Here is a 13,119-nt window from a genome sequence, read left to right as displayed (position 1 = left end):
AAACAAATACAACGGGTAAAGATGTCATGTAAGACAGCATTGTGTTCAGACCCGTGAGCAGGGGAATTAGAACCTTCTTAGAGGTTGGTTTAGAAAGCTGATGGATTGTGAATGAATGACTTTTTGCAGAGGGCTGGGGAGTGAAAGCTGAACCTGAGGGTGAGAGTTCAAAGTGTGTGTCTGCTTTACTCAGTACTCTTTCTGTGTAGGTGTATTCTAGACTATTCAAATTAGTACCCAACAGCTTGCTGGCAGTGGTCACTATTTTCCTAAGCCTACTCTTCTGTGCTTCTGCTGCGCTGCTGAACCAGATTATGCAGAAGGTTAAGACACTCTCCACATGAGCAGTGTAGAACATCTTAGCCATTGTACAGTCAACATCAAATGAGACCTGCTTTTTCAAAAAGTAGCTTTAAGCCTTTGCTGTCGTTTTTTCTGAATGAGTTCTGTGTACTGCTCCCACTTCAACTTGTTGTCTAAAACCACCCCCAGATCCTTATACTCATGGACAGAAATGCTTTGTCTCCCCTGAAATCAATAGCCATCTCTTTTGTCTTTGAGGTGTTGTATTGGTGTGTCTAGTCTGTGTTGTATTGGTGTGTCTAGTCTGTGTTGTATTAGTGTGTCTAGTGTGTGTTGTATTGGTGTGTCTAGTGTGTGTTGTATTGGTGTGTCTAGTCTGTGTTGTATTGGTGTGTCTAGTCTGTGTTGTATTGGTGTGTCTAGTCTGTGTTGTATTGGTGTGTATAGTCTGTGTTGTATTGGTGTGTATAGTCTGTGTTGTATTGGTGTGTGTAGTTGGTGTTGTATTGGTGTGTCTAGACTGTGTTGTATTGGTGTGGTGTGTGTTGTATTGGTGTGTGTAGTTGGTGTTGTATTGGTGTGTCTAGTCTGTGTTGTATTGGTGTGTGTAGTTGGTGTTGTATTGGTGTGTCTAGTCTGTGTTGTATTGGTGTGGTGTGTGTAGTTGGTGTTGTATTGGTGTGTCTAGTCTGTGTTGTATTGGTGTGTGTATGTAGTCTGTTGTATTGGTGTCTAGTCTGTGTTGTATAGAGGTGTGGTTGTTTACGTCCAGTAAGTGCTGAGAGCAACAGGAGAACAGCTGAACACAGTACAGTGTGTTACAGTTAGTGCAGTGTGTTACAGTGTGTTACAGTTAGTGCAGTGTGTTACAGTTAGTACAGTGTGTTACAGTTAGTACAGTGTGTGTTACAGTTAGTACAGTGTGTGTTACAGTTAGTAAGGTAAGGTAAGGTCAATTTATTTATATAGCACATTTCATGCAACAGGGCAACCCAATGTGCTTCACAATAAAAAATAAAACCATAGAAACATAAAACCAAAGCAGCAGATGAAAAATTGAAATAACACATTTAAATTTTTTTTTGTTTGTTTTAATTAAAACTGAGTAAACAGATAAGAAAGTGTACATTTGAGTATTTATGTACATACTGTATATACACATACACATAAAAATATGCAAAATCAAACATAGGAGAACCACTAGTATGAGGAAAATTAAAGGAAAGCATCAGTGAATAGTTTGGTCTTGAGTTTTGATTTGAAACTGGTTGTGTTGGGGCGTGTTTTATATTGTTGGGTAGCTCATTCCATCATTTGACAGCATAGTGACTAAAGGCGGCCTCACCCTGTTCAGTCCTAGTTGTTGGCTTACAGAGCAGATATCTACCCTGTGGTCTTAGGGGTCTGACAGGTTCGTATAGGTGAAGCATGTCAGATATGTAGACTGGTCCTGACCCAGTTAAGGCTTTGTAGACCAGAAGAAGTACTTTAAAATCAACCCTGAAGCTCACTGGGAGCCAGTGGAGTGATTTCGGAATGGGTGTGATATGGTCAGATCTTCTTGTTTTTGTAAGGACCCTGGCTGCAGCGTTCTGTATCCTTTGAATCTGTTTTATCGTTTTTTTGGGAAGGCCTATGAGGAGGGCATTGCAGTAATCAATCCTGCTAAAAATAAAGGTGTGTATTAATTTTTCAAGGTCAGCCTTAGTCATAAAATCACTTAGCTTTGCAATATTCCTTAAGTGATAAAAGGCTGATTTTGTTACTGCTTTTATGTGGTTGTTAAAACTAAGATCATTATCAATAAGAACCCCAAGACTCTTGACCACATTTTTGGCTTTAAGGCCATTTGTTTCCAGAAGAGTGGCTATTTTAATTTTTTCTTCATTTTTTCCAAATATGATTACCTCAGTTTTTTCATTATTGAGCTGGAGGAAGTGCAGTGTGTTACAGTTAGTGCAGTGTGTTACAGTTAGTACAGTGTGTTACAGTTGGTACAGTGTGTTAGTTAGTACAGTGTGTTACAGTTAGTACAGTGTGTGTTACAGTTAGTGCAGTGTGTTAGTTAGTACAGTGTGTGTTACAGTTAGTGCAGTGTGTTAGTTAGTACAGTGTGTTACAGTTAGTACAGTGTGTTACAGTTAGTACAGTGTGTTACAGTTAGTGCAGTGTGTGTTCCAGACAATGGCCTCCAAGGTGTGTTAGAGGAGTGTGTGTGTGTGTGTGTGTGTGTGTGTGTGTGTGTGTTAGGGCAGCAGCCCGCTGAAGGCCTGTGTGTGTGCTCCAGACGATGGCGTCCAGCCCGCCGTCCCGCCGGCTGGTGGCCTGCCTCCTCAACGTGTCTGAGGCGCGGAGGAAGGACCTGGTGGAGACGGTCGCCATGGCCGCCGTCTACAAAAGCAAAGGTGAGCGCTGTGGACGGGCTCTGACCTGGAGTCCGCACGGGAGGCTTTGGCTCTACTTGACCGGGTCTGCCTTTCTGAAGGGGTCCACGCACCGCCCAGACTCAAACCAACGGCCAACTGCCTTTATCCAAGTCCAACCACTCCGGTGGCTCCGTTGACTGGCAGCTACACACTAGCGTGTACGTACTGCGCTTGTGCAAGATGCAATAAGTCTCCTTAACATCGGGGGGCGCTGGTCTGGCGTTGCTAGTCCGCCCCCTCCCACACGCCTTGCGGATGCGCTGGTTGTAACCAATCAGAGGCTCCAATGGCTCTGCGCGGTTCCAAAAGCGTCCAACACCAAACAGATTTGTTCCCCAACCCGAGTCTCCCCAGACGTTTGAGATGGCCAGCGGTTGGGCCGGTGTGTTCCACGCTTTAGAGCGCACGGCGTTGTGTAGGCTTCACATGGTGCTTTGTTTTATGGGGTGTTTCATCTCCAATAGGAAGGGCAACTTGTTTTTTGGTCAGTGGTGCCAATGCAGCGTCTTCTGCATTTCCGTGCTCAGTTTCTGTGTCTCAGTTCCTGAACTTAAAGTTGAGGTTAAGCTGAAATTACAATCCTAACACTGCTGGGCATCAGACTACCACCATAGAAACTCTATATAATAGAAATATAATGAATACATACCTATGTCAGTAATAACAATTAGACAGGATTAAATGTAAAAGACTGCAAAAAAAAGACTGAATGTAATGATGTAAGTTAAATAGCTATTATAATTTGAACTGCTTCAATACATCGCTGTTCATTTGGAGTCACGCTTCAACAGTAGTTGAAGTTTCCATGCAGCAATAGAATAATAATTAAACAAATCATATCGTAGTACACAAACAACTGACAGACACACTTAACGAGGTGGTGGTGCTTAACGAGGTGGTGGTGCTTAACGAGGTGGTGGTGCTTGTGGTGGTGCTTAACGAGGTGGTGGTGCTTGTGGTGGTGCTTAACGTGGTGGTGGTGGTGCTTGTGGTGGTGCTTAACGAGGGGGTGGTGCTTGTGGTGGTGCTTAACGAGGTGGTGGTGCTTGTGGTGGTGGTGCTTGTGGTGGTGCTTAACGAGGTGGTGGTGCTTAACGAGGTGGTGGTGCTTAACGAGGTGGTGGTGCTTGTGGTGGTGCTTAACGAGGTGGTGGTGCTTGTGGTGGTGCTTAACGAGGTGGCGGTGCTTAACGAGCTGCTGGTTCTTGTCATGTCAGGCGAGCGGCGCGAGGGGGCGACGGTGCTCAACATCTTCAACGACCTGGACTACAACCGCTCCGTCATCACCATCGTGGCTGGCATCGACTCCATCAGTAAGTCCTCTCTCCTCCGTCAGTAAGTCCTCTCTCCTCTGTCAGTAAGTCCTCTCTCCTCCGTCAGTAAGTCCTCTCTCCTCCGTCAGTAAGTCCTCTCTCCTCCGTCAGTAAGTCCTCTCTCCTCCGTCAGTAAGTCCTCTCTCCTCCGTCAGTAAGTCCTCTCCTCCGTCAGTAAGTCCTCTCTCCTCCGTCAGTAAGTCCTCTCTCCTCCGTCAGTAAGTCCTCTCTCCTCCGTCAGTAAGTCCTCTCCTCCGTCAGTAAGTCCTCTCTCCTCCGTCAGTAAGTCCTCTCTCCTCCGTCAGTAAGTCCTCTCTCCTCCGTCAGTAAGTCCTCTCCTCCGTCAGTAAGTCCTCTCTCCTCCGTCAGTAAGTCCTCTCTCCTCCGTCAGTAAGTCCTCTCCTCCGTCAGTAAGTCCTCCGTCAGTGCTCTCTCCACCCTCTCCGAACGTCTCCGGGCTTTGGGCATTTCTGTCCATTTCTAATGATGTGATGTGATAGTGATGTGATGTGAACACTGTGACTGTGAGGTTGGGGGTCAGCCTGGGTTCAACGTGTTACAATACTGGGCCTGCTGAGGGACGCTTCTCTGAGGGGCATTCCGCTGAGTCACTGACATGGACTGTGAGGTGTGTGTGTTGTGTGGTATTTGTGTGGTGTGTGTGTGTGTGTGTGTGTGTGTGTGTGTGTGTGTGTGTGTGTGTGTGTGTGTGTGTGTGTGTGTGTGTGTGTGTGTGTGTGTGTGTGTGTGTGTGTGTGTGTGTTGGGCGTGGTGTGTGGTGTGTTGTGTGTGTGTGTGTGTGTTGGGCGTTGTGTGTGTGTGTGTGTGTGTGTTGGGCATGGTGTGTGTGTGTGGTGTGTGTGTGTGTGTGTGTGTGTGTGTTGTGCGTTGTGTGTGTTTTGGGCGTGGTGTGTGTGTGTGGTGTGTGTGTGTCTTTGTGTGTTGGGCGTGGTGTGTGTGTGTGTGTGTGTGGTGTGGTATTTGTGTTGTGCGTGTGTGGTGTGTGTGTGTGTGTTGGGCGTGGTGTGTGTGTGTGTGTGTGTGTGTGTGTGTGTGTGTGTGTGTGTGTTGCAGCGGAGGCGGTGCTGTCTGCGTGCGAGGCAGCCTGTGGATCGATTGACATGCGGGGTCACAGCGGGGCCCACCCCAGCATGGGCGCCGTGGACCTGGTCCCCATCTACCCCCTGGACGACGCACTGGGCCCCCAGCACTGTGCTGCAGAGGCTCGAGGTTAGACCCCAACACTGTGTGTGTGTGTGTGTGTGTGTGTGTGTGTGTGTGTGTGTGTGCAGAGATGTATAGTAACGAAGTAGAACTACTTCACTACTGTACTTAAGTACTAAAATGCTGTATCTGTACTTTACTGGAGTATTCTTTTTTTCTCCTACTTCCACTTTTACTTCACTACATATTTTTGATGCGTTTAATACTTTTACTCCAATACATTTTTCATGTGCTGAATCGTTACTCGTTACAATTATAATAATGATTTCTGTTGGAAGACGGAAAGGGGGGCTGTTTACGTTTGGTTGTAGTCTTTTCGTTCGGTTCTCCGTCTCAACAGTAGGGCTAGAACCGAACAAAAAGACTACAACCAAACGTAAACAGCCCCCCTTTCCATTTCCGGCCAACGAGCAATGAGTCTTCCAACAGAAATCAATGGGATTTATAAAATGCGATAAAATAGCAATAAAACTGTATTTCGCTACGATACTTGATTTGGCACATCAACAAACACCACTAACCACTCGGTGAGTTGCACATTTCTGAAAACAAACGTTTAGGGTTGTTTTAAGGACACGTCGCCAGCCATTCTGAAGCAGGCAGGGGCGATTCTAAATGAGCCAAATACCTGAGACAGGACCAATAGTCAAAATGTTCTCTATTTCATCCTAGACAAACCAGAAAGGGGGCTCAATGTTCAAAATACCGGAATTGTCCTTTAACTTACCCATGTTTGTCACTTTTGTCACGTTTGCTGTTTTCTTGGAATACCCCTCTGGCCTTTGAGATGTTTTAGTTGTTTGTTTTTACATAAACACTTGTACGTGGCCTTTAACACAGCTCTGTATGTATTCCTGTCCTTGTACTGCTGCTACAGCCAAAGGAATTGTGTGTCCTTCAGTTTAAATATTTGAGATAATATAAACAATATGATATTCAAACTTTTGACTGCTTTCTTTAATATAAACATAACATAACACAATACTTTTACTTTTACTTTCAGTACTTGAGTAGTACATTTTAAAATAAACTACTTGCAATACTTAAGTACAAAACATTTTGAATACTTTAGTACTTCCACTTAAGTGGGGTGTTTAAAGAACACTTCTACTTCTACTCAAGTCACTTTTTTGATACAGTACTACTGTGTGTGTGTGTGTGTGTGTGTGTGTGTGTGTGTGTGTGTGTGTGTGTGTGTGTGTGTGTGTGTGTGTGTGTGTGTGTGTGTGTGTGTGTGTGTGTGTGCCTGCCTTTTGACTTGGGGTCTGTTTGTGTAGCTCTGTTTGTGTAGGTCTGTTTGTGCAGCTCTGTTTGTGTAGCTCTGTTTGTGTAGCTCTGTTTGTGTAGGTCTGTTTGTGTAGGTCTGTTTGTGTAGCTCTGTTTGTGTAGCTCTGTTTGTGTAGCTCTGTTTGTGTAGGTCTGTTTGTGTAGGTCTGTTTGTGTAGGTCTGTTTGTGTAGGTATGTTTGTGTAGGCCTTCAGAGGGCTCCGGGATTAGCCTTTTTTCCCGCTATTAAAATGAGCGAAATTGAAAGTCAGGCTGGAAAAAACAGAAAGTCGGGTGAGAGAACTATTTTTAGCCCTGATGGCTCAGGGTTTTTTAGAAGTAGATGAAAAAGGTTATTTAATCATAATAAACTAACCAAATACTGAGAGCTGAGCACACAGAACCTGCACTGTTCTTGAACATCGTTTCAAAACAACGTTTCAAATCCCTCTGTTTTATGACTAGCTATTAAAAGCCGATCCACTTAATGCTCGTGGGAATCAGAGCTGGCTTGGCTTAAGCCTTCCCATGGCATTAGTGTGACAGCAGTGTTATCTCTACAGATTAGCCTCCACACAACAGCACCATGTATCCTCATGTCGGTGGATTCAGGACATTACCACTTATGCCCCTCAGGTCATTGTGAGATTCTCATTAAAAGCGTGGGCCCTTTTATAAGCGTGGTCGTTAAGAGGTGCTCGTTATGAGCTTGCTCTGTGTTAAGTATGCTCATTATCACTGTAGCCATATGGCCATGTGGCTGTTCTCTGGATTATACTGGGGCTTGCTGCACAACTTCTGCACACTGTCTTTAGTGCATTGTTTTGGCCAGTGGTACTTACATGAGGTAGTAGACGGTGTCCAGAAATGCATGAGAAGGTGTTAATAAGCGTCCCTCCACTCAGCCGTGGCCCGGGGGCTGACGGAGCGGGTCCCTGGCTCCAGCGCCTTCCTGTTCGGCTGGGCGGACGGGCCCCTGCAGCGCGGCCTGGCCCAGCGGAGGAGGGACCTGGGCTGGTTCAGCAGGACCCCCGACATGCACAGCGTCACGCCCGACCTCGGGCCCCCGCCACAGAGACGCTACGGCCTCACAGGTAGGGCCTCCACAGGTAGGGCCTCCACAGGTAGGGCCTCACAGGTAGGGCCTCACAGGTAGGGCCTCCACAGGTAGGGCCTCACAGGTAGGGCCTCACAGGTAGGGCCTCCACAGGTAGGGCCTCACAGGTAGGGCCTCCACAGGTAGGGTCTCACAGGTAGGGCCTCACAGAGCCTCTCAGGTAGGGCCTCACAGGTAGGGCCTCACAGGTAGGGCCTCCACAGGTAGGGTCTCACAGGTAGGGCCTCACAGGTAGGGCCTCACAGGTAGGGCCTCACAGGTAGGGCCTCACAGAGCCTCACAGGTAGGGCCTCACAGGTAGGGCCTCACAGGTAGGGCCTCACAGGTAGGGCCTCACAGGTAGGGCCTCACTGACCCTCACAGGTAGGGCCTCACAGGTAGGGCCTCACAGGTAGGGCCTCACAGGTAGGGCCTCACTGAGCCTCACAGGTAGGGCCTCACAGGTAGGGCCTCCACAGGTAGGGCCTCACAGGTAGGGCCTCACAGGTAGGGCCTCCACAGGTAGGGCCTCACAGGTAGGGCCTCACAGGTAGGGCCTCCACAGGTAGGGCCCCTGCGCGTCTCTGCGTCACCGACTATGCTTTAAGTTGTATTTCTTTATTCAACGGTGAAAACAATGTAGAGCATACAGTGTATTTATTCTTCTCCCCGTTATAAACATCACTAATCAGTAATGGCTACTAGGGGCCGGGGGAAATCCATGGATTTACGTAAGAATCTCAGTTCTCATCTTGTCCTTTATGTATGTTTATGTCTTATTATTTTGAAGGTTTGCCTTTGTGTGTACAATATTGCAATCGGTTATCATAAACATTTCAATATTAAAGCGACATCGTCGTATACACGATTGATGCTGCTCTCATCCCTTCATCTTCTGCACGACTTTCTCGGTGCCCAGCGGTCTGGAGTAGAACCCGTGTGTACCGAAACGAATCAAATCATAAGATACCAAGTGAGTCACTGACTTCACCGTGGGCACTGGGTCCAGTGGTCTACTGTCACTGGGTCCAGTGGTCTACGGTCACTGGGTCCAGTGGTCTACTGTCACTGGGTCCAGTGGTCTACTGTCACTGGGTCCACTGGTCTACTGTCACTGGGTCCACTGGTCTACTGTCACTGGGTCCAGTGGTCTACTGTCACTGGGTCCAGTGGTCTACGGTCACTGGGTCCACTGGTCTACTGTCACTGGGTCCACTGGTCTACTGTCACTGGGTCCACTGGTCTACTGTCACTGGGTCCACTGGTCTACTGTCAGTGGATCCAGTGGTCTACGGTCACTCTGGTCCTCCAGTACCCCCCCCCCCCCCCCGCCCCCCCTCCATCCTAACCCGTGTGTCCCCAGGCGTGGGCGCCGGGCCGTACGTGATGAACTGCAACGTGACCATCGACACGGCCGACCTGGCGCTGGGGCGCCGCGTGGCCGCCGGCCTCAGGGCGTCCGCCCCGGGGGGGCTGCCCGGGGTGCAGGTGCTGGCCCTGCCCCACGCGGGCGCCGTGGAGATCGCCTGCAACGTGGAGAGCGTGCGCGGCGGCGCCGCCCCGCCCCCGCCCACCGGCCACGCCCCCGGGGCGGAGCGGGGGGGGGACGCCGCGTGGCCCGAGTTCAGCATCGGCGGGGAGCGCTACTGCCACGCCCCGGCCGCGCTCATCACGGCCAGGGTGGGGGCGCTGGCCGGCCGCGAGGGGGTGGGCCTGAAGGGCACCGCCCTGGTGGGCTTCACCCCCACCCAGTGCCGGGCTCTGGCGGAGCGGGCGCTCTCGCTGGGCCTCGGAGAGTTCTGGAAGGAGCAGCCGGGCGGCGGCGGCGGCGGCGGCGGGCTCCGCATGTGAGGGGAGAGGCAGAGCTGGTTAGGCAGAGCCGCGCCGTGGCTCTCAGGGGCATAGGGCGCAGCGCTTATGTAATTGTCATATCATTATACAAAGTGGTTATGTAATTATGCAAAGCATATTCAACGGTGGCCTGTTTCTCTTCTAGGAAGGAATGCTCAGACTGCGCTGTGGTTCAGAGTGTTTATCTCAGGTGTTTTTTATTGGTTTGATTAGTTTTGTAATTTTGTATTTTTTGGATTATTTGGGATTCCATGTCCTAAAACTGCATTGGACTTTACAGACGATCCCTAACTAACCGATGTACTGTTAATACCTGTTAACACACGGATCCTCCACTAACTAACCAATGTACTGTTAATACATGTTAACACATGGATCCTCCACTAACTAACCAATGTACTGTTAATACCTGTTAACACATGGATCCTCCACTAACTAACCAATGTACTGTTAATACATGTTAACACATGGATCCTCCACTAACTAACCAATGTACTGTTAATACCTGTTAACACATGGATCCTCCACTAACTAACCAATGTACTGTTAATACATGTTAACACATGGATCCTCCACTAACTAACCAATGTACTGTTAATACATGTTAACACATGGATCCTCCACTAACTAACCAATGTACTGTTAATACCGGTTAACACATGGATCCTCCACTAACCAACCAATGTACCTGGATCCCTGTGTTCAACACATGGAGGGAATGAGGAGCCACTGTGTGGACATGGTGATGTAACACAACGTTGTGCGAACAGACAACTCTGAGCTTTTATTTAAAATGGAAGTGTTTAAGCTGGTGAAGTTTAATAAATGTTTTAATCAATACGGTGTGCGGGGCGTTGGTGTACTAATGGTCCTATTGATTTGTTGAAACAATGTCCAGACACCGGTCTGCCGGCTGGTCCTGTGGAATGTGCTTTGATTTGATGTTCTCCATAACAACTGAGAGAAGCCACTTGATGATTGGTCATTTCCTGTTGTTTACGAATGAAATAACATTCCCACAACGGACCACCATGAGTCAGTGGCTGCGTGGTAGTGGAGCACGGTCCACGTTCTGTGAGAAAGGCTCCTTACAGCGATCATTAGTCATCAGCACGGTGACAGCCCATCAGGAAGACTGGGATGGGATAGCACTACGGAGCACCGGTGGGTTCATCGTTGGGATTCAGCCTCAGTGTGTGGTGGTAGGTCAGCCTCAGTGTGTGGTGGTAGGTCAGCCTCAGCGTGTGGTGGTAGGTCCCTCAGTGTGTGGTGGTAGGTCCCTCAGTGTGTGGTGGTAGGTCCCTCAGTGTGTGGTGGTAGGTCCCTCGGCGTGTGGTGGTAGGTCCCTCAGCGTGTGGTGGTAGGTCCCTCAGTGTGTGGTGGTAGGTCCCTCAGTGTGTGGTGGTAGGTCCCTCAGCGTGTGGTGGTAGGTCCCTCAGTGTGTGGTGGTAGGTCCCTCAGCGTGTGGTGGTAGGTCCCTCAGTGTGTGGTGGTAGGTCCCTCAGCGTGTGGTGGTAGGTCCCTCAGCGTGTGGTGGTAGGTCCCTCGGCGTGTGGTGGTAGGCGGGCCCCGGGGAGCAGTGCAGTGGGGCCTTACATAAGGTTATATAAGGTCACCATCGTGTCCTGAGAGGGAGCCTCTCAGAGGGAGGGGCCAACGCGCTGCGTCTGATTGGAGCGCCTCTGACTCCAACGCTGGGACGGACCTGAGTCAAGGTTAGGGTTAGGTTAACAACAGGGTTAGGTTAACAACACAGGGTTAAGTTAGGTTAGGTTAACAACACAGGGTTAAGTTAGGTTAGGTTAACAACACAGGGTTAGGATAGGTTAGGTTAGGGTTAGGTTAGGTTAGGTTAACAACACAGGGTTAGGTTAGGGTTAGGTTAACAACACAGGGTTAGGTTAGGGTTAGGTTAGGTTAACAACAGGGTTAGGTTAGGTTAGGGTAACAACACCTGGACCCCATCATGTCCTGGTTCACCTTGTGTAAGGGACCAATAAGGATGGAGATTAGTTGGTTAGGTTAGGTTAGGGTTAGGTTCATCATCATGTCCTGGTTCACCTCTGTAAGGGACCAATAAGGATGGAGATTAGTTGGTTAGGTTAGGTTAGGGTTAGGTTCATCATCATGTCCTGGTTCACCTCGTGTAAGGGACCAATAAGGATGGAGATGAGGGTCTTTCAGGAGCATGTGGGCTGTGGTTCACGTGTCTGATGTGGGATCATGTTTTGTAATGCAGCAGTAATATGCATAAAGCTTTGCACATTGAGGTTATGCTCCTCTGCACATTTACCTCTTTGCTTCTCGTCCAGCTGAGCCTCTTAGTCATAATTTGTCAGCGGACGTACAGTTCCCTCTCTCTCTCTCTCTCTCTCTCTCTCTCTCTCTCTCTCTCTCTCTCTCTCTCTCTCTCTCTCTCTCTCTCTCTCTCCCTCTCTCGTCACAGCCCCCTCCCCTCCTTCTCTCCCGCTCGCTCTCATTCTCTCGCCCTCTGTCTCACTCTCTCCCTCTATCTCTCTCCCGTCTTCAATCCACATATCTCCCCGTCTCACTCTCTCTCACACACACACACACACACACACACACACACACACACACACACACACACACACACACACACACACACACACACACACACACACAAACCCAGAGACACACACACACACACACACACACACACACACAGCATGCCAGGCTTGGGAGCATCAGGGTCTAATCTAGGTCACGTCATAAGCCCAGGGGTGTCCTGTTCCCAACATGCCCACACACACACACACACACACAAAGACACACACACACACACACACAAAGACACACACACACACACACACACACACACACACACACACACAGACACACACACACACATATGCGTGCCCACACCAATTCTAAAATACAGAAGCCAGAGATCCACATCCATCTAGAAGCTTCTTTGTATGCTTTGCGTTGTTTCATGGTCCTTGGCAGAGAGATGAACGTATGAATGAGTAATGAGCCATCCTCCTCTCATACCTGCCAGCTGTGGCCGCTGCCACAACCTTCCACACATTAATGATGCCTTCTCCTTCTAGGAAATTGTCCACTGATTTATTGATATACGTATATAATATTTTATTTTATTATATGAAACACATACAAACACATTGTAATATTTACCAATATATATAGATATATATCTATATATATATATATATATATATATATATATATATATATATATATATATATATACATTGGCATTTATTTGACCTAGAATTGATCTGCCCTGTAAAACCATTCCCATCATATTTTCGTCAGTCATATTTAAACAACGATAGACCATTAAAAACCATTGAATCAAAACCCTTCTTCAGGTGTGTTGACTACGGTGTGTGTCTGAGTGCGTTTGACTGCAGTTTGAGTGTATCTCTGTAGTACGCCCATCGGAGGAGGCTCTCCATGTGACTGAGTCTGACAGCGTATCATCCCAGTGAAGAAGCATGTGGCGTTGCGCCCAAATAGAAGAGCTTATTTCCTAACAAGACGCTCCAATCTTCTATAAATACACCAAAGCTCTCTCTGCTGCTTTGATTCTCTCACACTCCTTTCTCTTCATTCTCCTCATCTCTCTCTCTCTCGCTCTCTCTCCCTCTCTTCTACT

The 13,119-nt window shown here is 48.3% G+C and overlaps 1 protein-coding gene across 1 annotated transcript; it reads left to right on the top strand.

The window, feature by feature from the left end:
- Positions 1-152: 152 nt before the first annotated feature.
- LOC311374762 (uncharacterized protein) lies at positions 153-10,319 on the top strand. The gene is made up of 6 exons (XM_084490532.1): positions 153-159; positions 2,591-2,708; positions 3,947-4,042; positions 5,117-5,272; positions 7,438-7,626; positions 8,992-10,319. Exons 2-6 carry the CDS (start codon positions 2,594-2,596, stop codon positions 9,477-9,479), a joined length of 1,044 nt encoding a protein of 347 aa, XP_084346658.1. The 5' UTR covers positions 153-159; positions 2,591-2,593; the 3' UTR covers positions 9,480-10,319.
- Positions 10,320-13,119: the final 2,800 nt, after the last annotated feature.

Source organism: Micromesistius poutassou, assembly GCF_964030765.1.
Source record: "Micromesistius poutassou genome assembly, contig: SCAFFOLD_5993, whole genome shotgun sequence".
Taxonomy (NCBI): domain Eukaryota; kingdom Metazoa; phylum Chordata; class Actinopteri; order Gadiformes; family Gadidae; genus Micromesistius; species Micromesistius poutassou.
This window is presented reverse-complemented; position numbering and strand designations above follow the sequence as displayed.

Coding starts and splice junctions, on each gene's coding strand:
- LOC311374762 (XM_084490532.1), top strand. CDS start 2,594: ATGGCGTCCAGCCCGCCGTCCCGCCGGCTGGTGGCCTGCCTCCTCAAC. Junction 5,273..7,437: donor CTGTGCTGCAGAGGCTCGAG/GTTAGACCCCAA, acceptor CCCTCCACTCAG/CCGTGGCCCGGGGGCTGACG. Junction 7,627..8,991: donor GAGACGCTACGGCCTCACAG/GTAGGGCCTCCA, acceptor GTGTGTCCCCAG/GCGTGGGCGCCGGGCCGTAC.